This window comes from Monodelphis domestica, chromosome 1 (assembly GCF_027887165.1).
Source record: "Monodelphis domestica isolate mMonDom1 chromosome 1, mMonDom1.pri, whole genome shotgun sequence".
Taxonomy (NCBI): Eukaryota; Metazoa; Chordata; class Mammalia; order Didelphimorphia; family Didelphidae; genus Monodelphis; species Monodelphis domestica.
In genome coordinates this window covers 583715126-583742991 of record NC_077227.1, presented here as the reverse complement: position 1 = coordinate 583742991, position 27866 = coordinate 583715126, and the positions used below count along the sequence as shown (strand labels likewise).

The following is a 27866-nucleotide window of genomic DNA, read 5'->3' as shown; positions in this document are numbered from 1 at the left end:
ATGCTAATCATTTACCTTCTTACCATCACATGGATTTCCATTTGAAATCAACATTGGATCTCGAACATTTTTTTTAAACTTGTGATCTAAACTTATACAGACAGTGTTTAATACATAACTATATATCACAGCAACATTTTCTCGAATATATGGTTTTCGATATGGGTATGTACAAATTAATTTTCCACAGAGGAGATTCCTGCAAATATAACAATGAAATTAATTGTAAAATACAAGATGGGACAACTCTGGTCAACTGATTCCCAATAATAATCATTTAATGAAGTTAAACAGTGTGAGAGGGCTGGTCAACAGAGACAATAAAACGTTAAACAAAGTATAAATATACAAAAACATTAGTCAAATCTGACAAAACTAGAGGGTGGCTTTGTTAACTATTTATGATATTTAAAGAAGTCTTCAACCAAACTTGACAGAAAAGGAGGATGGATAACATTCAGTCTAGACAGTAGACAATTCTAAGGAATATAACTTCTAGAAAGACAAAGAAAGAAGAACCTAAGGGGAAAGAATCTAGTTTTTGAAAGACCAAAATATCATTTTCCTTCTATAGAAGGCAAACAAGAAACGCAGCAAGGGAATTTCTCTCCTCCCACACTGTCCAGGGCATTTTGCAATGGACCTACCAATCCAGGAATGGGCACAATATTAAATAATAAGCAGGCCTTAGAGAGGTAAAATCTTTGGGAGTATGACTTCTGGCTACAGAGATGGGAACCAGCTATAGATTCATGAAAACATTAGTTCTGGCAGTCTAGAGTCAAGCTGTGGAGAGGAGCAGACCCAGTAAAACACAGACAAAAGTTCTTCCCAGGAGAACAACCACACCCAGGGAGAAGTGTCATGAGAATATCATGAATAACTGCTAAAAGATGCCAGGGCCCACTATGCCAAGAGTATGAGTTGCCTTGGACAAGTATCTCTTATGTGCATGTCATCCTACTGTATTGTGTGTGTGTGTGTACATGTGCCTTTTCATGTCAAGTGTATTTGTAAGAGAATGCAGTTCAGGATTTGAGGGAATTAGTCTCGCAGAGACTCTTCTTATAACGTTTTCTCAATAAATGTCTTTTTTCTACTGATTAACCATTAAAGATAAGTGTACCAATGGAAGTTTGTGACCTATAGACTTGGAAAAGTGAACTCACAATGTACCTTGCACTAGAGCTATAATAGTCACTATTTAGAGACCCAATCCACAGCTTAAAATTTAAATTGCAGAGAAATCTCAGACAGGATGCTGCATATCTATGATATCTATTAATTCTATAAACACACTTTCTATACTGAAATACCAGTATCAATTAGGAGGGTTTTATAGGGAATCAACACAGAAGGATTAACATATAATAATACTCAAGGATATGGTTCTTAATCCAGAGAAGTAGATCGTGCAACAACTTTTTTAAGTTTTAAATCTTAAATATAACTTCCCCTCTAAGGTGACTTTTCATTTTCTCTTTATTTGTCTTACAATGCATGTTGTCTCTACCATCAATATCTAAGTTCCTTGCAGGCAGGTACTATTTTTGTTTTAGTACAGTTCCTGGCATAAAGGAAGCAATTAATAAATGCATGTTGATTTAGTAATTGAGTTAAATACATATATCTTCAAACATGTAAATTAACTTGGGAGCAAAATATTTTTCAGTCAGTTATTGATATTTTCTTTTTTGTTGTATAAAATTCTTCACTCAAAATGTGTAAACACTCATCAAAACACTAAGTGTTTGTGGAATGAATAAATAAAATCAAGTTTGAAGAGTAGAAATTTCTTTTCAGATATCTTCAAAACTCACTCATAGATGTATTTTAAAATATCAAGAGTATCACAGATCAAGAAATTCAGATAGTACTAGAGTGACATTGTTTTTAAAAGGTTAAAGAACTCTTCAACCAGGCTTTATAGAATTATAAGGCAGATAACATTCATTCTAGGCCTCTGTAAGTAGGAAGAAGAATCTGTGCGTTTACCTTTTGAAACTCACTAGCTTCCATCAGTACACTTATTTTTAATAGTCAGCCAGTAGATACAATTAGCTCAAAACAAAGAGATTTATTGAGATGGCATCTTAAGAATAGTAGCTGTAAAACAGACTACCCAAAATCCTATGCTGTATTACCATATAGAGATTATTCATGATGAAGAAATCACTGAGCCTTCTATTTATCAAATAAAATATTTTCAAAACATACCTCCAATTACAGAACACAAATTTATTTTCTGCACGTCGGCCACAGTTCCCAAACCTATCTTGCTGACTATTGATTTCTTCATAGCAGGCAAAGGGACCATTTTTGGAAGCTGAGAATTTAGAAATAAAAATGAATAATCAAGGATTTTCTTTCTCACATAAGCCTTCCATTTCTTTGTCTATATATGTTGTGTGAACTCCATGACTGGCATAGTATGGATCTTTCTATTAGTATGAATGGGAAGAATCAGAGCATATGAATAATTATGATATACCTCATGCCCTATTGCTACTTGTTGATGATTCCACTATGTCTCAAAGCCCTTCCATTTGATCGTGATTCAGTTTTAGTCCTAAAATAGAAAGGTATCTCAATGAAGTACCACCAAATAGAGAATACCAAAGGTGTAAATAGTAACTCTGAATAATTAAATGCACTGGAAAATTGTAGTCATTTTATCCTGATGGGAAAATTTTCCAGGCAAACAGAAGAAGTTGAAAATATTGGTCCTGGACTAATTATTATATTACATACTAATTAGTTTTATTTTGAAGGCTATAAATTCTGGCATTTATTGCTTCCTAGTTTCTTACAAGTTTCATTTCTTTCTAAATTACTCTAGAATGTTTTATTGGGTTTTTAAAAAAATCCTTACTTTCTGTCTTAGAAGAGCAGTACGGGCTAGGCAGTGAGAGTTAAATAACTTGCTTAGACACACAGCTAGTAGGTGTCTGAGGCCAAATTTGAACTTAGGACCTCCTGTTTCAAGGTCTAGCTCTCAATCCACTAAGCCATCCAAGATGCTCCCAGAATGTTTTAGTGTTGTTCCATAATCTCTAAAGATTCTATAAAATTTTATATTTCATCAGGCCAATATTTGTTCACTTTCTCATACTCTATATGTTAAGACACATTTATGCTTTAGAATCCTCTCTAACATTTTTTCACATTAAGAGCAATTATTTTTGTCTCCCTTTTCTCTATCCCCATTGGAAAAAATGAAAAGAAATACATGCAATAAAGTAAAACAAATTCTTATACTGGCTATATTAAAAATGTATTTTATTCTACATATTAATCCATCACTTCTTTAGCAGGAAGAGGCATTCTTCTTGAGGGTTTCTGGAATTATGGTTGATCACTACATTGATGAGAGAGTTGAAGTCTTTCAAAGTTGTTTTATTTATATTTTTATTTTGTATGAATTATTCTGTTTCTGCTCACTTTATTCTGTATCAATCTGTACAGTCTTTTCAGGTTTCACTTAAACCATACATTTTGTTTCTTATAACATAATAGTTTTCCAGTTTATTCATGTGCCATAATTTGTTCAGTAATTCAAAGTTTAACACACTGTTTGGAGTCAGAATTCTACATTTTTTCTAGGAAAACATCAAAACAAGCCAGTTTTCTCACAGTCACTTCCATTTTTTGTCAATTTTATCAATTTGATGGGTGCCAGTCAGTCAATAAACGTCTGTTAATCACCTATAATGTGCCAGGCCACTGTGCCAAGTGCTAGGGATATGAAAAGGCAAAAGACAGCTTACAATCTAATGGAGTAAGAACACAAACCAACAAACATATGCAAGCTAAACACAAAGTAGATAGGAAATAATTAACAGAGAGAATACTTATTTTTTTCCTTTTCTAAAAAAATTATTTTTATTGTCATGCAAAACACACTTCCATATTGGCCATTATTGTAATAATACATCAAAAACAAAACCCCAAAATAAAACCAAAAATTCAGTGATGTGAAAGATGACTCCAACAGTTCTTTCTCTGGAAGTAGATAGCATTCCCCACCATAAGTCTTTCAAATCATTCATTTTATTCTGAGAGTAGCCAAGTTTTCCTAGATGATCATCATACACTATTGCTGTTACTGTGTACAATGTTCTCCCAGGTCTGTTTATTTCCTTCTGTATCAGTTCACACAGATCTTTCCAGCATTTTCTGAAATCATCTTTCTTATTATATCTTATAGCACAATAGTATTCCATCACCAACATGTACCAAGATTTGTTCAGCCATTACCCTAATTGATAGGCGTTCCCTCAATTTCCAATTCTTTGTCACTACAAAAAGAGCTACTATACTTTTGTACATATAAGTCCTTTCCCCATTATTTATTATCTCTTTGGGATACCGACCCAGTAGTGGTATTACTGGATCAAAGGAAAGGCATAGTTTTATAGCCCTTTGGGCATACTTCCAAATAAGAAGGTGCTTAAATTTAAAGCAGTTGGAGAAGGTTTCCTGTAAAAGATATTTTAGTTGGAACTAGCAGGAATACAGATTCCAGGCATGGGAAATAGTCAGAGAAAATGCCTGAGAGCTGAAAGATGGAGGAATGTCTTATTCACAAAACAATCAGGAAGCCAATGTCACTGGATCCCAGAGTATATTATAGGCAGTAAGGAGTAAGGGAAAGCTGAAGAAATGGGAAGGACTTTTAATGTGAAACAGGATTTTGTATTTGATTCTGGTCATAATAGGGAGTCACTGGACATTATTGAGCAAGGGAGCGATTTGGTTGGGCCTATGCTTTAGGAAAATTATTTAGGCAGATGGATAAAGGGAAGATCGAAATGGAGAAAGCATGAGATAAACAAACCTAGCAGCAATCTATTGCTGTAATCTAAACATAAGGTAATAAGCCACCAGAGTAGTGGCAAAGGGAAGAGGTATAGTCAAGAGATGTTACAAAATTAACCAGCCTTGGAAGGAGATCAAATAAAAGGAATGAAAGATAATGGGACATCAAGGATTACATATAGGTCGTGATTTTAAGGAAAACAGTGGTCCTTGACAGTAAAAGAAAAGTTTGCAGGTGGATGTTCTAAGGGTTAAGGCAATTTGTTAAGTTTGGGACAAGTTAAATTTAAGATGTCTACTTGAATCCAGTTTAAGATGTCTGAAAGGTAGTTTAAGATATGAGATTAGAAGTCAGCAGAGAGATTGGGGCAGGATAGGTAGATTCAAGAATCATCAGAACAGAGATGCAAGTAAATTCTTACTTACTGAAGCTGTGCTGACAAGATCACCAAGGTAAGAAGTATAGACAGAGAAGAGAAGAGGTCCCAGAACACAACCATGATTCACATCTATGGTTAGAGGGCATGATTTGGATGAGGGTCCAGCAAAGGAAACCAAGAAGTAGTGTGACAGGTAATAGGGAAACAAGTAGAGAATATTGTCCAAAATAACTAGAGAGATAACAGTATCGAGAAGGAAGTCAAGAAGAATGAAGATTGAGAAAAGGCCATTGGATTTGGCAAGTAAGAGGTCATTAGTAACTGTGGAGACAGCTATTTCCATGCACTGATGAGGTCAGAAGACAAATTGTAAGGGATCAAGAAGAGAGAAAGTAACGGTACCTATTGTAGATAGCCTTCTCAAGCAGGAAAGCCACAAAAAAAGAGAAGACATACAGGATGATAATTAACAGGGATAGAAGGATCAAGTGAGGTTTTTTTGAGGATGGGAAGACATGTTTGTAGATAGTAGGGAAAAAGCCAATAAACATAAAGGTTGAAGATAAGTGAGAAAGAGAAGACATCAGAAGAGGCAAAACATTGGAGGAGATGAAATAGACTGGAAGCACTTGTGCAAATAGATGGGTTTGCCTTCATAAGGAATAGGACTACCTTTTTGTGTGAAACAGGGGTAAAGGACAAGATAATGCCAAAAGGCAGCTGAGAGATATGATATGAAATGAATGAAAAGGAGAAAAAGGAAATCTTATAAAATTTGAGGCAAGATGTTCCACTGAGATTTAGCAGCAACTATTATAAAGCAATAGAGAACTTGGAATAAAATATTCCAGAAGACATAGGATATGGGCTTACAACCAAGAAAACTTACCCAGGAAAAATTAGTATAATTCCTTAGGCAGGGAAATGGATTTTTTTGTTTGTTTGTTTGTTTTAAAACCCTTACCTTTGGTCTTAGAATTTATACAAAGTATTGATTCTAGGAAAGGGCTAGGCAATTAGGGTTAAGGGACTGGCCTAGGGTCACACAGCTAGGAAGTATCTGAGGCCAGATTTAAAACCCAGGTTCTTACAACTCCAGGCCTGGTATTCTGTCCATTGTGCTACCTAGCTGCTCCCCCAAAATGACTCTTAAATGAAATAGAAGGTATCCAAACATTCCTCATTAAAAGACCAGATCTGAGGGGAACTTTGAAGTTCAAAGAGAGGAATGAAGAGAAACACAAAAAAGTAAACAGAAATTAAGATAAATGATTAAATAAGGATCAACTGCTTATATTCAAAAATCTACACATTTTTTCAATTACACATAGAAACAATTTTCTAAATTTTTTCCTGACATTTTACAATTTAAATTATCTATCTCCTTCTCTCTTCTCCCCTGCTTCCCAAGATGCTAAGTAGTCTAATAAAGGTTATACCAGAACTGCCATGAAATACGTTATTTCCATATTCCCTATGTCATGAAAGAAGAAATATATCAAGCATGCAAGAAAAAATTCATGAAGGAAATAAAAGGAGTACACTTCAATCTGTATTCAGATTGACAATTCTTTCCATGACTGTGGATGACATTTTTCATTGTGAGTCCCTTAGAGTTGTCTTGGATTCTTGTATTGATGATAATTGTTTGGTTATTCACAGTTGACCACTGTACAATATTTCTGATATATATATAATGTTCTTTTGGTTCTATTCACTTCACTCCATTCATAGAAGTTGTTCTAGGTTAATCATTTCTTATGGCACTATAGTATTCCATTACACTACATGCCACAACTTATTCAGCCATTCACCAATTGATGGGCATCTCCTCAGTTTCCATTGCTGCCACAAATAATTTTGTACATAGGGTTTTTTTTCCTATTTCTTTAATTTATTTGGGATTTAGATCTTGTAGTGGTATTGCTGGGTCAAATTGGTATTGCTTAGTTTTATGCCCTTTTGGGTATGGTTCCAGTTTGCTTTCTAGAATGGTTGTATCAGTTCACAAATCCACAAATTGTGTCCCACATCCCCTCCAACATTTTCCTGTTTGGACACATTAGCCAACAAGATAGATGTAAAATGGTTCGTTTGAGTTGTTTTGATTTATACTTCTTTAATCAATGGTGACTTAGAGCATTTTTTCATATGACTATGGATAGTTTTGATTTCTTCTCAGTACTTCCTGTTCATATACTATGATGGCTTATCAATTGGGAAATGCTCTGTACTCATAAATATTAGTCAATTCTCTAAATATTTAAGAAATGAGGCCTTTGTCAGAGCTACTTGCTATAAAATATTTTACCATTTTTTATTTCCCTTTTAAACTTAGTTGTGTCTTCAAGGACAGGTGCTTCTTGCCTGGCCAGGCCAGGCCTATCTAACCTACTCTATAAAATATTTACTAACTATCTTCCTAATTAAACAAACATTCATCATCCATGAACTCCTCAAATCAGATTTTATCCTCCAACTATCATTAATAAAATGTCAATTGAAAAGACTAAAACAGACTAATCTCCTGCTCTCTAAGGATCCAGAAGCCAAAGTCTTAAACTGCCAACTGTTCCTCTCTTAACTTCCCTGTCTCCTAGGTAATGGAATTTTCAGCTCTGGCAAACTGGCCCCGGCCAGTTCTCTTTTACTTAGAAATCCTGCACTACCCCCCCCCCCCAATAGAGAATGGGAGAGATTAAGAAAATCCCTTTAACACTGCATTGTTTTGTTTGTACTGAAAAGGCTTAATTTTATGTAATTGAAATTATCCATTTTACTTCCTTATTCTGTTCTCTATGTTTTATTTGATCATAAATTCTTCCATTTTCCATAGGTCTAAAACTTTCCCACATTCCCTAACTTGATTATGGTATCACTCTTTATTTCTAGATCATATATACACTATATCTTGGTATACAGTATGAGATGTTGATCTATGCCAAGCTTCTGCCATATTGTTTTCCAGTCTTCCAAGAAGTTTTGTCAAATAGTGAGTCCTTCCCCCAGAAGTTTAGATCCATGGGCTTCTCAAATACTAGATTACTATGATTGTTTATTACTGTGTGTTAAATAATCTATTTCATTCATCTACTATTCTATTTCTGAGCCAAAACCAGATTGTTTTGATGATTGATAACACTAGAATTCAATTTGAGATCTGCTATGGCAAGGCCTCCTTCCCTCAGATTTTTTTTTCATTAATTCCCTTAATATTCTGGACCTTTTGTTCTTCCAGATAAATACTTTTATTGTTTTATCTAGCTCTATGAATTTTTTGGTAGTTCAATTGGTATGGCACTGAATAAGTAAATTAATTTACATAGAATTATAGTTTATTATCATTAATTTACATACAATTGTCAAATGATATGGCTCTGACTACTCATGAACAATTAATGTTTTTCCAAGTGTTTAATTTAGGACTAACTTGCATGAAAAATGTTTTGTAAATATATTCATATTATTTCTGTGTTTATTTTGATGGGTAGACTCCCACCTACCCCCACATATTTTACATTATTTTCAGTTATTCTGAATGGAATTTCTCTTTCTACCTCTAGCTATTGAACTTTGTGTATAGTATGTAGAACTACTTATGATTTCTGTGGGTTTATTTTATGTACTACAATTTTGTTAAAGTCTTTAATTGTTTTGATTAGTTTTTTGGTTGATATGGTAGAACATCATATCATTTGCAAAGAGTGATAACTTGGTTTCCTCATCCCTGTGCTGGATGTTTTTAAGTATTCTATTTCTTCTTTTGTTAAGTTAGGTAGTTTATATTTTTGTAAGTAACCAATTTCATTTAGGTTGTCAAATTTATAGGCATATAGTTTGGCAAAATAGCTTTCAATTATTGCTTTAACATCTTCTTCATTGGTTGTGATTTTACCTTTTTCGTTTTTGATACTGGTGATTTGATTTTCTCTTATTTTTTAAGTTAAATTAATAATAGCTTATCTATTATTTTTTTTCATAAAACCTGCTCTTTCTTCATTATTTTAATGGTTTTCTTACTTCCAACTATATAAATCTACTCTTTGATTTTCAAGATTGCCAATTAAGTGTTTAACTGGAAATTTTAAATTTGTTCTTTAAATTCCATGTTCAATTCACAGATCAGCTCTTGCTCTATTTTACTCTAAGTATTGCTTTGGTTTTCAAGTATTCCCCACTTTGCCAATTCCTTCTCTCAAGCCCTGTGTTGTGGGCTTATTCCTAACATACCAGTACCTTTCCCTGGGCTGCATGCAGTAGACTGGTACTGGGTAACTTTCCCCAGTCCACGAGGTGGGCTTTCCTGAGTATTCTTCCTTGGGTCTTATCCCAAGTGGGATTATCCCATATCTGCCAATTCCCCCGATGTCACACATGCTGGGCTACCCTCACTTCAATGGGCTGAGGCTCTCCTGTTTTCCTTAGTTTTGAGGTCTTTTTTTCTTTTTCTTTTTTTGTGGATTTTTGGAGATGGGTTTGGGTGAACTTTGCATATTCCTTAGTCTGCCATCTTAGCTTTCTAGAAATAGAACTCCAACTGCTTACATTCAAAATATGGGATGATTCATGTGTCCCCTCTGACTATAACATCATCAGGAGTCTTAGTAGAAGTCCAAGGTGGCCTGGGAGTGGCTCTTCTTGCTGTGATGATCTTAAGAAAGGAAATGTGAAGGAATGTGGCCTAACAGTACCAGATCTTAAACTGTACTATAAAGCAGTGGTCATCAAAACAATATGGTACTGGCTAAGAGACAGAAAGGAGGATCAGTGGAATAGACTCGGGGCAAGTGACCTCAGCAAGACATTATGATAAACCCAAAAATCCCAGCTTTGGGGAAAAAAATCCACTATTTGACAAAAACTGCTGGGAAAATTGGAAAACAGTATGGGAGAGATTAGATTTAGATCAATATCTCACACCCTACACCAAGATAAACTTGGAAAGGGTTAACTACTTGAATATAAAGAAGGAAACTATAAGTAAATTAGGAGAACACAGAATAGTATACTTGTCAGATGTTTGGGAAAGGAAAGATTTTAAGACCAAGCAAGAGTTAGAAAAAATTACAAAATATAAAATGAATAATTTTGATTACATTAAATTAAAAAGGTTTTGTACAAACAAAACCAATGCAACCAAAATTAGAAGGTAAACAACAAATTGGCAAAAAAATCCTTATAACAAAAAACTCTGACAAAGGTCTAATTTCTCAAATTTATAAGGAGTTAAATCAATTGTACAAAAAAATCAAGCCATTCCCCAACTGATAAATCGGCAAGGGAAATGAATAGGCCATTTTCACATAAAGAAATCAAAGCTATCAATAAGCACATGAAAAAGTGTTCTAAATCTCTTATAATTAGAGAAATGCAAGCCAAAACAACTCTGAGGTACCACCTCACACCTAGCAGATTGGCTAACATGACAGCAAAGGAAAGTAATAAATGTTGGAGGGGATGTGGCAAAATTGGGACATTAATGCATTGCTGGTAGAGTTGTGAATTGATCCAAGCATTCTGGATGACAATTTGGAACTATGCCCAAAGGATGCTAAAAGACTGTCTGCCCTTTGATCCAGCCATACTATTTCTGGCTTTTTACTCCAAAGAGAAAATAAGGAAAAAGACTTGTACAAAAACATTTATAGCCACACTTTGTGGTGGCAAAAAAAAAAAATTGGAAAATGAGGGATGCCCTTCAATTGGGGCATGGCTAAACAAACTGTGGTATCTTTTGGTGATGTAATACTATTGTGCTCAAAGGAATAAAGAACTGGAGGAATTCCGTGTGAACTGGAACAACCTCTGGGAGTTGATTCAGAGTGAGAGGAGCAGAACCAGGAGAACATTATACACAGAGACTGATACACTGTGGTACAATCGAATGTAATGGACTTCTCTACTAGCAGCAATGCAGTGATCCAGGACAATTCTGAGGGACTTATGAGAAAGAACACTATCCACCTTCAGAGGAAGAACTGTGGGAGTAGAAACACAGAAGAAAAACAACTGCTTGATCACATGGGTTGATATGATTGGTGATGTAGATTCTAAATGACCACTCTAGTGCAAATATCAATAATATGGAAATGGGCCTTGATCAATGACACATGTAAAACCCAACGGAATTGTGCATTGCTATGGAAGAGAGTGGGGGGAGGGGAAGGAAAGAATATAAATTCTGTAATCATGGGAAAATATTCTAAAGAAAGAAATTAATTAATTGAACTTTTCCAAATTCAAAAAAATAAAGAAAAGAAGGAATATATTTGGTGGGGAGGACGGGAAGATTATAGTTATTATTTAGTCATTTTCAGTTGGGTTCAACTCTTTGTGACTCTTTTTAGGGTTTTCTTGGCAAAGAAAAACTTATGGGAGTGGTTTGTTATTCCCTACTCCAGTTCATTTTCTAGATGAAGAAGCTAAGGCAAACAGTCACATAGCTAGGAACTATCTGAGATTGACTTTGAACTCAGGACTTTCTGACCCCATGGCTAGTACTCTATCCACTGTACCACCTAGTCACCCTATAGGAAGGACAGGGGAAATTTATTTCACATAATCAGGGTATGTAAGTACATCTACATAAACAAGGAAGAGAAGGTACAGGATAGTTCCTGAGATTTGAACTCTGAACTCAAAAGAAAGAATGCACACACACACACACACACACACACACACACACACACACACAAATACATTTTTCTCAACATAGAAACAAGAGGAAAAGAGGAGAAGTGGGGAGAATAATTCAGAAGGAAGGTAAACTAAAGAAGGGTTAGTTTTAAGCAAAAGAAATTCTAAAGATGTGCAAAAACAATACTTTAGTATATAGTTCTTTCTGAGGTGGCAAAGAATGGAACCTGAACAGGAACTAACAAATTGGTGAATGGGTAAACAAATTATAGTATATAAATTTAAGAGAATATTGTTGTGTTGATCTCTCATCAGTATAATTAACAAACATGATTCTGGAGGACTAATGATGAAATATGCTACCCACCTTCTGATAAAAAGTGAAGGACTAAAAATATAGAATGAGAAATTTTGTACATGTAAAATGTATTTTAAAATTTGTTTTAATTGACTATACATATTCATAATTTTTTATTTATGCTCTCAAAAGACGGGTAGGATTGAGAGGTAAAAAGGCCATTTTTTACTAATTAAAACAAATAAAATATATTTCTTAAAAGTAGTAAAAATTGAATAGTAATTCAAACCTAAAATTTTAATAAATCAGCAATAATAAAACTATTGTTTAAAAATAAGTAGATCAGTGGAACAGACTACATAAGTAAATATAAAAAACTCAGAAACAGTGATAAAATTGAAAATATATATCATTCAGGAAGAACTTCTTCAAGATAAAAATTACCTCATAATCTAAGAGAAAAATAAATAAAAAAGAAAAGATAGAATTGAACAAATTGTTGGAGAAATTATAGTTTAAAAGTCTTATGGCATCTTCTAATTGGTATTCCTAAAGAACATATAAATTTCTCAGTACCACAGTGTATTTTTACAAAACTAGATCATGTATTAGGGAACAGAGACATAAGAAACATCTTTTTAAACCCTTTCTTTCCATCTTGGAATCAATACTGTGTATTGGTTCCAAGGCAGAAGAGTGATGAGGGCTATGCAATGGGGGTCAAGTGACTTGCCCAGGATCACACAGCTAGGAAATGGCTGAGGCTAGACTTGAACCTAGGACCTCCTGTCTCTAGGCCTGGCTCTCAATTCATTGAGCCACCCAGCTCCCCCTCATAACAGACATTTTTAACAAGGCCAAAATAGTAAAGCACACCCTTTAGAGACCATAATGCAATAAAAAAAGAAATTATTGCAGGAAGAACAAATAAAGGACTCAGTTCCAAATAGAGATAACCATGAAATAATGTAATGATTTTTCAAAGAAAAATAATTTTAAAAATTATGTTAAACAAAATGATGAAAGAATATGCTGAAATTTCTGGGATTCAGATATATTATCAAAATAAAAAGGATAAGATTAATTAACTGAATATACATTTTAAGTAGAAGTCAACAGTTAAACACAAAATAAGCATAGAAAGGAAATACTAAAAATTTAAAGAGAAATAGGTAATTTGAAAACCAAATTAGTGTAGAAATGAGCAACAAAATTAAAAGCTGGTTCTTTGAAAAGATTAACAAAATTAATACTTTTAACCAACTTGATTTTTAAAAGGCAAAAAGATCAAGTTAAAATAGCAAATGAACAAGGTATAATCGCAATAAAAAGAATCAAATTCTACTAAGCTTTGTTATATGCTAACAAAATTAAACACAAAGGAAACAAAGAAATTACTTCTAAAATATAAACTACCCAAATTAACAACAACAAAAAGAGACATCTTAAATAATCCAATATGAGAAAAAGAAATAGAACTCACTGTAATGATCCAGTAAAAAAACTCCTAGTTCTGAGGGATTCAAAGGATACTTTTAAAGAACAATTGGCACCACTAAAAGAATAACTGGTACTAAACAAATTGAGCACAAAAGCACCTAATCAGATTCTTTTTAAAAGAATAAGAAAAGGAGAACTATTGTTTAATAAAGGTAATGAATACTGATCCAGAAATTTTAAATAATATCCTGTCAAATAGACTCAAAGAATTTTTCCAAAAAAAAAAAAATCATTCATTGTTAGCATGTTGGATTTATACTAGCGATGAAGGGATAGTAAAGCATTAGCAAATCAATCAATATAATCAATAACATTAACAATCAAAACATATCAAACTGCACAATTATCCCAGTAGATGCAAAAAAAACAACTTTTGACATCACATGACACATGTAAGCTAAAAACTCTAAAAAGTGTTGGCATAGATGGAGCTTTTAATATAACAAGAATCTAAAAGCAAAAGCAAATATCACATGCAAAAGGTATATATTAGAAGTTTCTCAACCCATCTGATCTCCCAAAACACATGATTAAAAGCAAATGTGACTACTTTCTCTGCTATTGTTCGTTATAGTTCTGAAAATGATAACAATAGCAATAAGAGAAGAGAAAATAAAGGCTATTTCCCTAAGAGTGCAGATGTCTTCCCTATTTTCTCCTCCTTCAATCATTCATCTCAAATGAAGATGTGGATCTTCTCTTTGCCCTGGCAAACCTCTGCATGAATCTTTGACTCTATCCCACCTCAACTTTCCTCTGTCATTCCTACTCTTTTACTAATCTTCAATGTTACCCTATCTCAGTGATGGGGAACCTTTTAGAAAAATAGCCAGGCCCCACCACCACCTCACCACCCCAGACCAAATGCCATGTCCACCCCCACAGAAACTGTGTGACTTGCCCCTCCCTCCCCTTCATCACCCCCAGCGGAGGGAGAAAGTGTTCCCATTAGGCTGCTGGGCAGAGGGGCAGGTGAAGTGAGGAATGTTCTCAGTGCAGTATAGAAAGGGGAAGGGGAGTGATCTGAGTGCTCTGCTTCCCTCCAGTTCTGCCTCCTGTGAGCCACTCACCTTACTCCCTGTGCAATTCTATTGACTACTGGGCAGAGAGGCAGGGGGATGTGAAAAAAATGTCATTAGGCAAGGTGGAGAGTGGGAGGAGAGCAGCTTGGTCGGAATCCCTCTGCCTTTCTAGTAATTAACTCTTGGTGGGAGTAGGGGGATTGGTCATGTGCCCACAGAGAACACTCTGTGTGCCATCTTTGGCACCTGTGCCATAGATTCTCCATCACTGTCCTATCTACTTCCCTAGTGCTACAAACAAGCTCATGTCCCCCCTAGCCATAAAATGCTCCCTTGATCTGACAATCCACTAGACAACTTGTTATCTATCTCCTTAAACCCTCCTCTGCTCCCAATTTCACTATGATAACTAAGAGTATTGTCATCCTCCCAGTCACCCATGTCATCCTTAGTTCTTTAATTATACCCCGCCACACATACACACACAGCTGACCCAAAGCTGGCCATTTCTACCTCACAATATCTCATACATATATCTTCTTCTCTTCAAATATACAGCTGGCTGCCTAGTCCAAAGGCCTCATCGAATAATCCTAACTAACTGCCCTTCTCATTGGTCTCCCTGCCACGAGGCCCTCCCCACTCCAAGCCATCCTCTGCCCAGGAACCAAAGGGATTTTCTAAAGCATAGGTTTGGCTATATCACCTCAGTACTCCTCAGTAAATCTATAATATCTAAGACCAAATATAAGATCCTCTATTTTACATTTAAAGGTCTTCATAACTAAATCCTTTCCTACCTTTCTAATCTTCTTATGCTTTACTCTCCTCCACACACCTACTCTCACTACTCCTTGAACAGGACATTATTTCCTACTTCCTACATTTTGCACTGGCTACCCCTGTACCTGTGATACTTTGCCCCCTCACCTTCACCTCTGAGAATCTTTACATTATTTCAAGATTCAGTTCAAATTGCATCAACCAGGGAAATTGCTTCATCATTTCCCACCCAGACAATCTTTCATCATCTCAAGAAAATCATCCTTCTGTAAAATGAAAAAACTTCTGATCCTCATATCTTTTTAGTATCCCTTATGCCTAGTATCAATCCTCCCTCTGTTTAACATGTAGATATCCTGAAGTTCCTCCCAGACTCTCTACTTGAGGAAAACAACCAGGAAATTAGCTGTATAATTTCCTACCTGGCTGAACTCTGAAATTTCATAATACCCAGAAACTCATCATTCTGTAAGATGAAATCAACTCTGTAACTCACACCTCTTCAGATTATTTCTTGCTTCCCTGGATTGCCTTCTCTTTCTGATCCCTTCCCCAGTTTTAGCTTCTTGGTATTGACAACTATATCTACATTAGGGGAGTATGATACTGTGAGCCCAATTATAGAAAATAAGGGTCAAAAGGAGAATCCTATGTCCTCCCAGGAGGGACTCATTTATACCACAGGATTGTCACAAAACACAAGATCTACCCTGATATAATCAAGTTTTCTTAAGATTTTATGAACTAAAAAAGAATTAGTGCCAGGACAAGACATTCAAGTCTATAATGATACTATCATCCTAGCAAAGTCTGCATCTACATCTCTAATATAAGCTCTATTGGTTAAAAAGTCACACAATTCACCTTAAATTCTTCCCTAAAGAATATGATCCTTCAAGCTGCATCCAATCCTACAAATATAGAATGAAGTAACTGAGCAATCAACTTAATCACATAAAACTACTAATGCCATCATCTCTATCATAGGTGGTAGGGTTATCTATTGAAATTATAGTTTGAGGCATTTGATAGGTAAAAGATTAGAACTCAAAATGTGGATTAGAATGGGCAAATATTTTCATTACACTATATTATCATAATATGTTCTACTTAGATTGTATTCATTGACCATGACTTGCCATGGTCACATATCTATGATATATCAAAGTAGGAAATCAACTCAGGTCTTCCTAACTGCAAGGTTAAGGGTTTTTACTTTAATGGGCTGATTCTCTAATACTTATAATTTTTTTTAATTACTACAATTTAAGATGCCAAATCAAGTTCCTTTTTAAAGATATTAGTGTTGAGCACAGTAATCAAAGTATACACAGATAGCCTACCTCTTCCAAATAGACGCTGACATTGTTTATTAGGGTCCTGGCATGATCCTCCAAAACACAAATTCGAAAATTCAGAACATGAACTTCCATCCAGTGCCTTTAAATCAATTGGGCAGGATTCAGAGCTGCCATTACATATCTCAGGAAAATCACATTCTAAATCATATGAAGGTCTACACATACCCCCATCATTAAACTGGTAGGTAATATAAGAAGAATAAGAAAAAATAGGAAAAATTACTGTATTAATGTAGATAGATTTACCAAATTTTTTCATTTCAAAACTTTGCAATTTCTCTTTGTAATTTGATATGATGGCAATTTTCCCATTAGGCAAATGAACTAAAATTTATAAACATTCCCATAGAAATTTATTATTTCAAACCACATCTTGAAAGCAACTTGAGTCTTTTCAGAATTAAGTTTGGATATGAAAGGACAAGGAAGTACCAGAAGAGGAATGTGTAACAGGGAGCTAAAACAAGACAAGAGTTATGACTCAACTATAAGACTCGTATAGCACATTGATTCCTCTTGCAGTCCTCCTTTCTCCTGAGATAATCAGTTTCTCCAATATTTACTGTATACTGTACTTTATCTCTAAAATTCTGTTTTTAAAAAATTTAATAATATATTGAAAAATAATTCATTTTAAGCTGAAATTTAAAAGTGAAGTAATGAAGCTCAAAGGAGATGAATTCTTTTTAACTATTCTTTTCTTACGTTCCTTCTTGGTTCATTTTTCATATCTTACCTCCTAAAAATAAAAATCTATTTTTAGGACCCTTTTACTTTCTTGATACCTTCTTTTAGTGATCTCATCTACCTCCCATAGTTTTAACTATCAACTTCTCTGCAAAGGACTCCTAAATCTACACATTTAATCCTGACCTTTTATTTTCTTTTTAGAAATTCAGTCATCTTTCCAAATGTCTGCCATATTTCTCTACCTAATATCCAAATTGTATCTATAGCTCTACATATTTAAATTTAGCTGATCATTTCACTCCCCCCAAACCTATTCCTCTTCTTTAATAGCTCAGCTAGTGATACCACCTTGTCACTTGTGCTCATAATTTCAGAAACATCATTTTTTATTCCTTCCTCTCCTTCAATGTAAACATCTAATCAGTCAACAAATCTTGTCAGTTTAATTGCCAAAACTGTCCCTTGCATCATACCACATACCCCCACTTAGTATTTTTAACTACCCATCTAAATTACTGAAGTAGCACCCTAAAAAGTTTCCTTATTTCCTATCATTTATGCTCTCCTAATAGCCATATACACCCCTACCTAGGCAGAGATATGGTTCTGTTACTCCAGGAATGAGAAATTCCTTAATGGCTTCTAACTGCTTACCCAATAAATAAAAATTCAAATGTATCAGACAAGCAATCAAATTTCATTGAGTTAGGCTCCAACTTACTCCTTATATCCTTCTCAATCTACTGCCTCTGAAACTGTAATCACCATGTATCATCATCATTACATACATGATGAATGCTTTCCCACCTCTATGCCCTTGTTCAAATTTGTCCTTATATAATACCATCCCCTTCTATATCTTCATACAATGATATCTTCATCATCCTTCAAAGCTTAGTTGAAATATTAGTAATTCCCTCACTCTTTTTTATATCTTCCTCTTTTGAGGATCCAAAGTTGTCATCAGCATGGACCACTGAACATAGTAAAATGATTTCCCATGTGGACACATTCTGCAATACCAGTAGTCCACATTCCATTTAGAACTTTGGAGTAAATTAATTCTCCATATCTTTAGCAACTTTGTTAAATTGTGGACTCAGTAGAGATAACTTCAATTAATTGTGGAATCAGGCACCATAGTTATGTGACTTTGTCTAGTATGGAACAATAGTATGAAAACAGAAGTATTATAAGTATATCATGCGAACATTTCAGACCTGGCATTTGGTAAGCTCTGAGCAGTGATAGGACAAGGGAGTAAGAGATGCAAGACTAGAGGATAGAGAACTGGTTGATTAGTGGGTTATGATTTGAAAGAAAGGAAAGGAAAGTCAGATCAAGGGTAATGTATACAGCATGGGAATGAGCTGAGTTGTAGAAGGATGAGAGGATATGGGGAAGATGAAAAATGGGTTAGGAAGAGTAGAAAATGGGGAAATGTGAATCAATAGCAGGCTATTATCAGATAAAGCAATTCCAGTTACTTTAATCTTAAAAATTACTCATGGGTAATGAAAATAGCAAGAATATGACCACCCCTATATCATTTGGTGGAGTGGGTGAATGGAGAAGATTGAAGAAGAACTGGGAGATTAAGATGTTTTAGGGTACATCAACATGTACACTGACGTCCCTTAGTATAAAGGACAGAGTTAAAGTTCAAACTCCTTGAAAAAGGAGGAGAATGACTTAAAGACCCTGTCAGGATCTAGATTCAGTAACATATTTGAATTCAGTTCACCTCAAATGTAAAGAACTTTAGTAGCAATTCACTAATAATAAGGCATTCCGAACTAGATAAATCAAAGGAAGACCCAAGTGATGTGGCAGATGGAGTACTTGGGAAGCAAGGAGTATTTTGTTCCCTCTTCTATACCAGTATGTCAAGAGTGAAGAGATGAAATCTGTACTCAACTGATTTAAGGGGAGCCAACTCTTCATGAATTCTGGAAGATGATAGGAAGGAGAGGAAGGAAGACATAAAGAATGAAAGGCATGAGGGGAAGAGGTACAAAAAAGAAAGTTTGTTAATTATGGTATATGAATTGCAGAAGACATGATAGGAGGGGTGGGCAGAACCATTGTGGGACATTTTACAGATTCTATTTATATTTTGACAGGTAAATTCCCAAGTATATTATACTGTCTATAGATATTTTAAACAGAATTTCTCTTTTGATGTCTTTCTGTTGAGTTTTGTTACTAATATACAGAGAAATGCTTAGGTGGGTTTATTTTATATCCTATAACTTCGCTTAAGTTGTTCATTTCTTGGTTGACTCTAGATACTATCATAGAGTCTGTAAAGACTAAGAGTTTTGTTTCTTCATTGTTTATACTCATTCATTCCTTTTCCTTTTATTTACCCTAGTGCTATAGGGAGTATTTCTAGTTCAATATTGAATAAAACAATGATAATCAATATCCTGACTTCATCCCTGATTTTATTGGAAAGACTTCTAATTTATCCCCATTGTAGTTAATACTTATTCTTGATTTTAAATAAATACCACTTATAATTTTGTGGGAAAACTCCATTTATCTCTATGCTTTCTAGTGTTTTTAATAGGAATAGGCATTGTGCTTTCTCAAAAATGGCTTTTTCTGTATCTACTGAAATAATAAAATTATTTTTATTTTTTCCTGTTATGGTCAATTATGCTTATAGTTTTCCAGATTTTCAACATACCCTGCATTCCTGGTACAAATATAATCTTTAGCACATTCTATTGTAATCTCCTTGCTAGTTTTTTTTTTTTAATTTGTATCAATATTCATTAGGGAAATTGACCTATGACTTTTTTCTCTATTTTTTCCCTCCCTGGTTTATATTTGTGTTGTAGGAGGAATTCCTTTACCTTTTATGCTTTCAAACAATTTCTACGGTATTAGCATTATTCTTTAAATACTTGGTAAATCTACTTATAATTCTGGTCCTGGAGTTTTTTTTTTAATTGTTCATTTTTTTCTAACATAGAGTTATTTGAGAATTCTATTTCTTCTTCTTTGCATGTGGAAATTTTCTACTTTTACAAATATGCATCCACTTCATTAAGATTGTTCATTTTATTGGCATAGAATTGGACAAAATAGCTCCTAATAAATGCTTTAACTTTATCTTGATCAGTTTTGCATTTACCCTTCCCATTCTGGATATTGACAATTTGGTTTGCCTTCTTTCTTTTTTAATAATCAAATTAGCCAAAGATTTATCTGCGTCATTTTCTTTCCATAAAACCACTCCTAACCTTCTTATTTACTGGCTTAATTTTTTTCTTTCAATTTTATTAATCTCTCCTTTGATATTCAGGTTTTCTATTTTGGGAATGGGGGTTACATTTCTTGCTTTTCTAGTTTTTTTGGTTTCATGCCCAATTCGCTGATCTATTATTCTTTCTTTTATTGATCTAAATATTTCAAGCTATAAATTTTTCCAAGTATTAATTTGCCCATATAGTACAAATTTTGGTAGGTTGTCTTATAATTCTTATTATCTCATTATTATATTTAATGAAATTATTATTTCTATGATTTCTCTTTGATGCACTCATTCAAAAGATTTGGTTATTTAGTTTCCAAATTAATTTTAATATATCCTTTAATAGCTCTTTATTAAATGTAAATTTTATTACATTATGGTCAGAAATGGTGCATTTAATAATTCTGCCTTTCTGCATTGTTTGTGAAGGGTTTATGCCACATAATAAATACATGGTCAATTTTTGTGAAGGTGCCAAGTACCATTGAAAAAAAGATATACTCCTTTCTATTCCCATTCAATATTCAAAAGGGGTCTATCATATCTAACTTTTCTAAAATTCATTATTCAGCTCCTTAACTTCTTATTCTTTTATAATTAGACTTATCTAAGCCTGAGAGTTATAAATTGAGGTCACACACTACTATACCTTTACTGTCAATTTCTTCCAATAACTCATTCAACTTTTCCTTCAAGATTTTAGATGCTAATTCATCTGAAAGAACAAAAGGTCAAGAATATAAAGGAAATAATGGTAAAAAATGTGAAGGTGGCCAAACAGCATCAAAATGTACTCTAAAGAAGTAATCATCAAAATAGTCTGGTATTGTCTAAGAAATGGTGGATCAAAGGAATATATTAGATACATAATATGGAGGGGTAAGGGTAATAAGGAGAACCTTAGCAATATAGTGTTTGATAAATACAAAGATCCCAGCTTTTGAGATATGAACTAATTATTTGAAAAATAAAACTGCTAGAAAAACTGGAAAACAGTGTGGCAGAAACTAGGTAGAAGACCATTATCTCAAACTCTATACCAAGATAAGGTCAAAATGGACAAATAAGTTCCATATAAAAATGATTCCATAAGTTAAGGAAATGTAGAATAGTTTACCTATCAAATCTATAGAGAATATGACAGTAGACAAAGCATTATAAAAAGTAAAATTAATTTTTATTATGTTAAATTAACAGGCTTTTGAACAAACAAAACTAAAAGAACCTACATTATAAAGGAAACAACAAACTGGGGGAAACTTTTGTAACAAATGTCTCTGATAAAAGTCTCATTTCTCAAATTTATAGAAAATTAAATCAGATTTGTAATAACATAAGTCATTTCCCCAGTTGTCAAATAGTCAAAGGATATGAATAAGCAATTTTCTGAAAAAATCAAAGTTATCAATAATCATATGAAAACATCTTCTAAATCACTCTTGATTAGAGAAATGCATATTCAAACAACTCTGGGACACCATCTCACCCCTATCAGATTGGCCAATATGACAGAAAAGGAAAGTGACAAATGTTGGCAAAGATGTGGCCAAATTTGTACATTAATGTATTTTTGGTGAAGCTGTGAACTGATCCAAACATTCTGGAGGGCAATCTGGAACTATGACCAAAGGGTTATGAAACTGTGATTCTGAAATATCATTACTGGGTCTGTATAATAAAGAAATCATTTTAAAAAAAGGGAAAGGACCTAATTGTACATAAATACTTGTAGCAGCTCTTTGGGGGGGGGGGTGTTGCAAAGAATTAGATCCTAAATCCAGGGGATAGCCATCAATTAGGGAATGGATGAACAAATTGTGGCATATGTTGTTGATGGAATACAATTGTACTATAAGAAACAATGAGAAGTATGATTTCAGAAAAAGCTAGAAATATCTAAGCAGAACTGAGAGAATTTTGTACCCAGTAACAGCAAAATTGTACAATAATCAACTGTGGAAAACTTGGCTACACTCAGCAATACAATGATACAGATCAATTCTGAAGGACTTATGACAGAGAATGCTATCCACCTCCAGAAAAAGAATGATTGGAGTTGGAATACAGACTGAAGCATACTATTTTTCACATTAGTTTATTTCTGGCTTTATTGGGGGGTTTTAGTTTTATATGAGTTTTCTCTAACAACAACAACAAAAAATGGAAGTATGTTTTGCATGATAATAGATGAATAATCCAAATCAAATTGTTTACCATCTCCAAGAAAGGTAGGGAGAAAGGAGGGAGACAATTTGGATCTTATGATTTTGGAAACATGTTGAAAATTGTAATTGGAAAAATAAAATATCTTTGAATAAAAAAAGTTTAAGCATTCAGATGCTATGATATTTGGCACATATAGGTTCAGTTTTGATATTAATTTATTATTTATGGTACTTTTTAATTAGTTCTATTTTTGCATTTTCTTTACCTGAAATGACTGCTACCTTTGCCTTTTTTTTACCTCTGCTGAAGCATAATAGATTCCAGTAAAGCCCCTAATTTTAAGTCTGTGTGTCTTTCCATTTCAAATTTGTTTTAGTAAACAACATATCATTGGATTCTAGATTCCAATCCATTCTGCTATACTTTTCCATTTTATGGCTGAACTCAATTTATTCACATTCATAGTTATGATTATTGTGAATTTTCCTCCATCCAATTTTCTTATCTTTTTTTTTAATCCTGTCCTTCTTTAAAATTCTACTGATGCAATTAATCTACCTTCTTCCTTATAACCTATATCTTTTCTTCTAAGCTCCTTCCCCACCTACTTCCCTTGGGTCAGATAGATTTCTAATTCCAATTGAATGTGTGTGTGTGTGTGTGTGTTGTTCACTCTTCATTTTGGAGGAAAACCAATGACATCATAGGGTGATATCTCAATTTGTGGATGAATTAGATTTAAGTGAGACAAAATTGCACAGACTTCTCAGTCTTATTCTCTCTTTCAGAGTCATCAAAATTCAGTGGCAAGGCAAAAGTCAGGATGACTGGCAAGAGCCCAGGATGCAGTAGGTGTCTTTGGCGTCTTCAATGTCTGACCAAATTCTAAGCACTCTACAGTGTCTGCTTTAGCCACCTTCATGGTCATTGAAACAAATCATTCTTATTTGTCCATTCCACCAAGGGAAGTCCTCATATGCTTAAGGTAGACATCTCCTTCACTTACCAATGAATTTGGGACCTTTACACTCAGCCTGGATGGTTTTACTGGGATGTGGCTGCTGTACCTGCTACAGCTTCTTGGAGCCACAAGTAAGAGTTGGGATAAAGGTAGACACCAAACGTGGATGAGCAGCCTTAATAAGGGTTTGGCAAGGTTTCACACCAGAGATGCTAGTCCTCCCTGAATGCCCCTATATTCTCCCCTCCTTGGTATAAATTCTTCCTTTCAAGCTTTATTTATGTAAGATACTTTCCCCCATTCTTCTTCTCCTCCCTTTCCCCTTCTTGTCAATGCATCTCTCATTCTCAGCCTTTTATTCTTCTTTTGAGATCCTCTCAACATAATAGACTCATACACTTGCCCTCTGTCTAAATATTCTCCCTCTAAGTACCCTATTCATGATAAAGTTTTTTTGGGGTTACATGTAACATCTTTCAACATAGAGATATAAACAGATTAATATTATTTAGACCCTTGACTTCTCATTTATATTTAACTTTTTTATGATTCTCTTGAGTCTTGTATTAAAATGTCATATTTTTATTCAGCTCTGGTCATTTCATAAGGAATGCTTGAAAGCCTTCTTTTTTATTAAATGCCTATTTTAAAAAATGATTTTTAAATAGCACTGGCAGTGGCTCAGTAATTGCATCTGACAGGGCTTTCAGTAGCCAGGAAAATATTTTAGCTGAGCCAGATGTACATGAAACACTTCATTAGAAGTGTGAAGGCTTACCACTAGAATTATCCCCCATTTACATTGTAAATATCTTTCATGTACATAGATGTTTGCATATTATTTCTCTCATCACTATGTGAGCTCAATGAGGGAAGGAACTGTTTTAGAAAGTGAACTCCTTAATTATAGAGACAGATTATTTTTTCTTTTTTTATTTTTTTTTTCTAGCACTTAGTACAGTACCTGACTTATAATAAATAGTTGTTTTTTTAAAAAAGCAAGTTTTTGTTTTACTTATCTGGAATAAAATTATTGTGCTTTGGGTAACCTCAAAAAAGGAGAGAGAGCAATCATGAGTTTAGATAAGGCTAATTGGACCAAAAAAAGAGAAAAAGATGAGAACTATATTAAGACTTAAAGATGCCACAGATAAGGAATTATTTGCAATAACTAAGATACACAAAATATCATAACATCTAAATAATTAAAGAAATTATTTGAATTGATGGGAAAAGTATAAAGTTACAATATTAGAGCACCTCAATGTACCACTTTTAGTCCTAGAAAAATATATTTAAAGGTATGCAAGAAAGAATTCAATAACCTAAATTGAATCACAGTTCTATTAGATATGATAAATCTCTGGCAATTATTAAACAAGGAGGAAAAGGAATTTGTAAATTTGTAAACTGTGCATCTCACTTTTAAGGGAAAAAAGGTTATGTTGTGAGGTATAAAAACCTCACTAAAACTGAAGAATATCAGAAGTATTAGAGACATCATTTACTGATGACAATGATGTAAAAATCTTATTCAATAGCAAGACTGTGAGGTAAAAATTTAAAAATTAGAGACTAAATAACAATTTTAAGTAACTGGTAGATCAAGAAAAAAGGAGAAGCAAAATTTTGTTGAAAAAAATGATAACCACAAGACAACATACTAAATCTTAGGAGAAGGAACTAACAGTCCTTAGGAGGAGGAGTTATATCTCTAAATGCCTTTATCTAGAGATATAAATATTTCAATGGAAGAGAAAAAGAACAAATCATTGAATTGAGAATGAAACTTAAAAAAAACCTCCAACTTAAACAACAAAGAAGTTCTGAAAACCCCAAAATAGACTAATAAAATTGCAAGTTTAAACATTAAGTTGATAAAAGTAGTACTTAGTTTAAAAAATACATAAACAACTAATTTACTTTTTTTTAAATCAGAAGAAAATTAATTTGTTTACTTTAAAAAAGGTAAAAGGAGAATTTTTTTTTAAATTGAGTAGTGAATAAAAAAAAAAAACTATTTTACCCAGTTATATGTTACCAAATCTGATTACTTAGAGATAATGGATTAATACTTAAAAAATTTTTAATGGTAAGATTTTTAAAAGAAGCAGATTATTTAAATAACCCAACATCAGAAAAAGAAATCGAGTGAGCCACAAATTCCTGAAGAATAGAACTGCAGAATCTAATGGATTTATAAACGAATTCTATCAGATATTCAAAGAACAATTAATTCCAATAATCCATAAACTAAAAATAGTAATATGTGAAAAAATCCTTTCTAGCTCTTTTTATGATCCCAAAAATCTTGAAACCTGAACAATGAAGAAATGAAGCAGAGAAAGAAGTTGTAGATCATTCTCTCTAATGAACAATAACACAAAAGTTTTAAAAACAGGATTGTCAAATAGACTAAAACATCATCTTAAAAAGACAGTATGCTATGACAAGTTTAGATTTGTGCCCAGAATACAAGGTTGGTTTTATATAAGGAAGATTATAAAAGTAATAAACTACATCAATAAGATAAGTAATAAAATTAATAGATGTTTTGAAATGTCACAAAATTCAAAACCCATTCCATTTTAAAACAGTAGGAATCATAGGAATATATGAATTTTTCCTTAATATAGCCCATAGCATCTACCTAAAATCAAGAGCTATCTTTATATAAAATGGTAATAAACTATTGTCCACTTATTTAAGACCTAGAGTAAAATCAGGATGCCTATTACCACAACTATTATTTAATATAGTGATAGAAATATCAGACAGCAATAAAAGAAAAAAGGTAATACAAGAGAATAAACAAGAAAGAAAAAGAGTTTTTGTTTTTTTGAAAATGATGTAATGATCTCTCTAGAAAAGACTAAAAAGTCAAATAAAAATTTCAACGAAATACCAAGTTTATAGAAGGAATAGATAAAAAGAGAAATTTCATTCAAAGTAACCACAAAGACTTCTGTGTTGTATTACCAATACAATGGAATACTATGTAGAGGATTTTCTCTCATCTACATGACTTTTTCAACCTCATAACAGAAATTATGCACCAAAGGTAAAGCAGTGTCAGCTGTCTTCATGGTCTAAGGCACCAGAAACCAAAAGGAAGATAAAAAAAATTCCACTTAGTGCCAGATCCCCTAATGCACTATTGTTAGCAGTTACACTGGCTGATCCAAATCACAGGCTTGCAACATAGCCCACATGGAATTCCCCTCTCTCTTTTCAGTGTCATAGAGGTCCAAGTCTCAAACTGCAGAAATTTGTCAGTCTTAATAACTAGAACTGTAGTAGAATTATGTGCTTTAAAATGTCTCTACAGTGTGCCTGCTTTGACAGTACATATACTAAAATATGTCTGCAGGAGAGTAGAGGAATAAAAGTAAAGAGTGAGGACGTATGTAGACTTGAAACAAAATGCATACTTGATCCCACCTCCCCAACCCCACCTCCAACCTTACTCCAAAACTCCCCTCTTTGTCCTACAATCTGGGAGATCCAAGTTCCGAAAAAGAAATCATCCCAAGCCACAAGAGTACCAGGATGGCAGAATTCTGTTTTGCCAGGCCAGAGAACTAAGAAACCAAGAGAATGAGGCAGAACATCCATCTGGACCTGGATATTCCCCCAAAAGCCACTCAGGGAAAAGACCTAAGCTAGTGAACTATTAACTATTATCTAACCAGAAAAAAGACTGAGCCTCTTAAATAACTCAGAGGGGAAGAGAGCCTGAAATTCAACAATAGAAAAAAAGAAAAAAATTATCCACAAAAACCTTGATAAAGTAAACAAGTTTAGGCATCCATAAATAAATCCTGCAAGACAAAGGCATATGCTTAACACCTGATAAAGCAGAGAACCCTGTGGATTTTATGAAAAACATGGAGCTACAGCATAATGTTCTTAAGTGGTTTAAAAGAGAATTGAAAATTATAAGATTATGAATTTATGACCTGCACAACAGAAATAATTAGCAGAATAGA

The 27866-nt window shown here is 33.7% G+C and overlaps 1 protein-coding gene across 2 annotated transcripts in view; it reads right to left on the bottom strand.

Annotated features, from left to right (window-relative positions):
* Window positions 1–27866, bottom strand: part of LOC100032991 (disintegrin and metalloproteinase domain-containing protein 32) — a 160120-nt gene that overhangs the window by 26908 nt on the left and 105346 nt on the right. For both annotated transcript variants that reach the window (XM_007476380.3, XM_007476383.2), the window contains 3 exons: window positions 16781–16976; window positions 2218–2326; window positions 16–199 (listed from right to left, as the gene is read on the bottom strand). In XM_007476380.3, the coding sequence (XP_007476442.1) occupies window positions 16–199; window positions 2218–2326; window positions 16781–16976 (489 nt within the window). The remainder of the gene's footprint in view (window positions 1–15; window positions 200–2217; window positions 2327–16780; window positions 16977–27866) is intronic.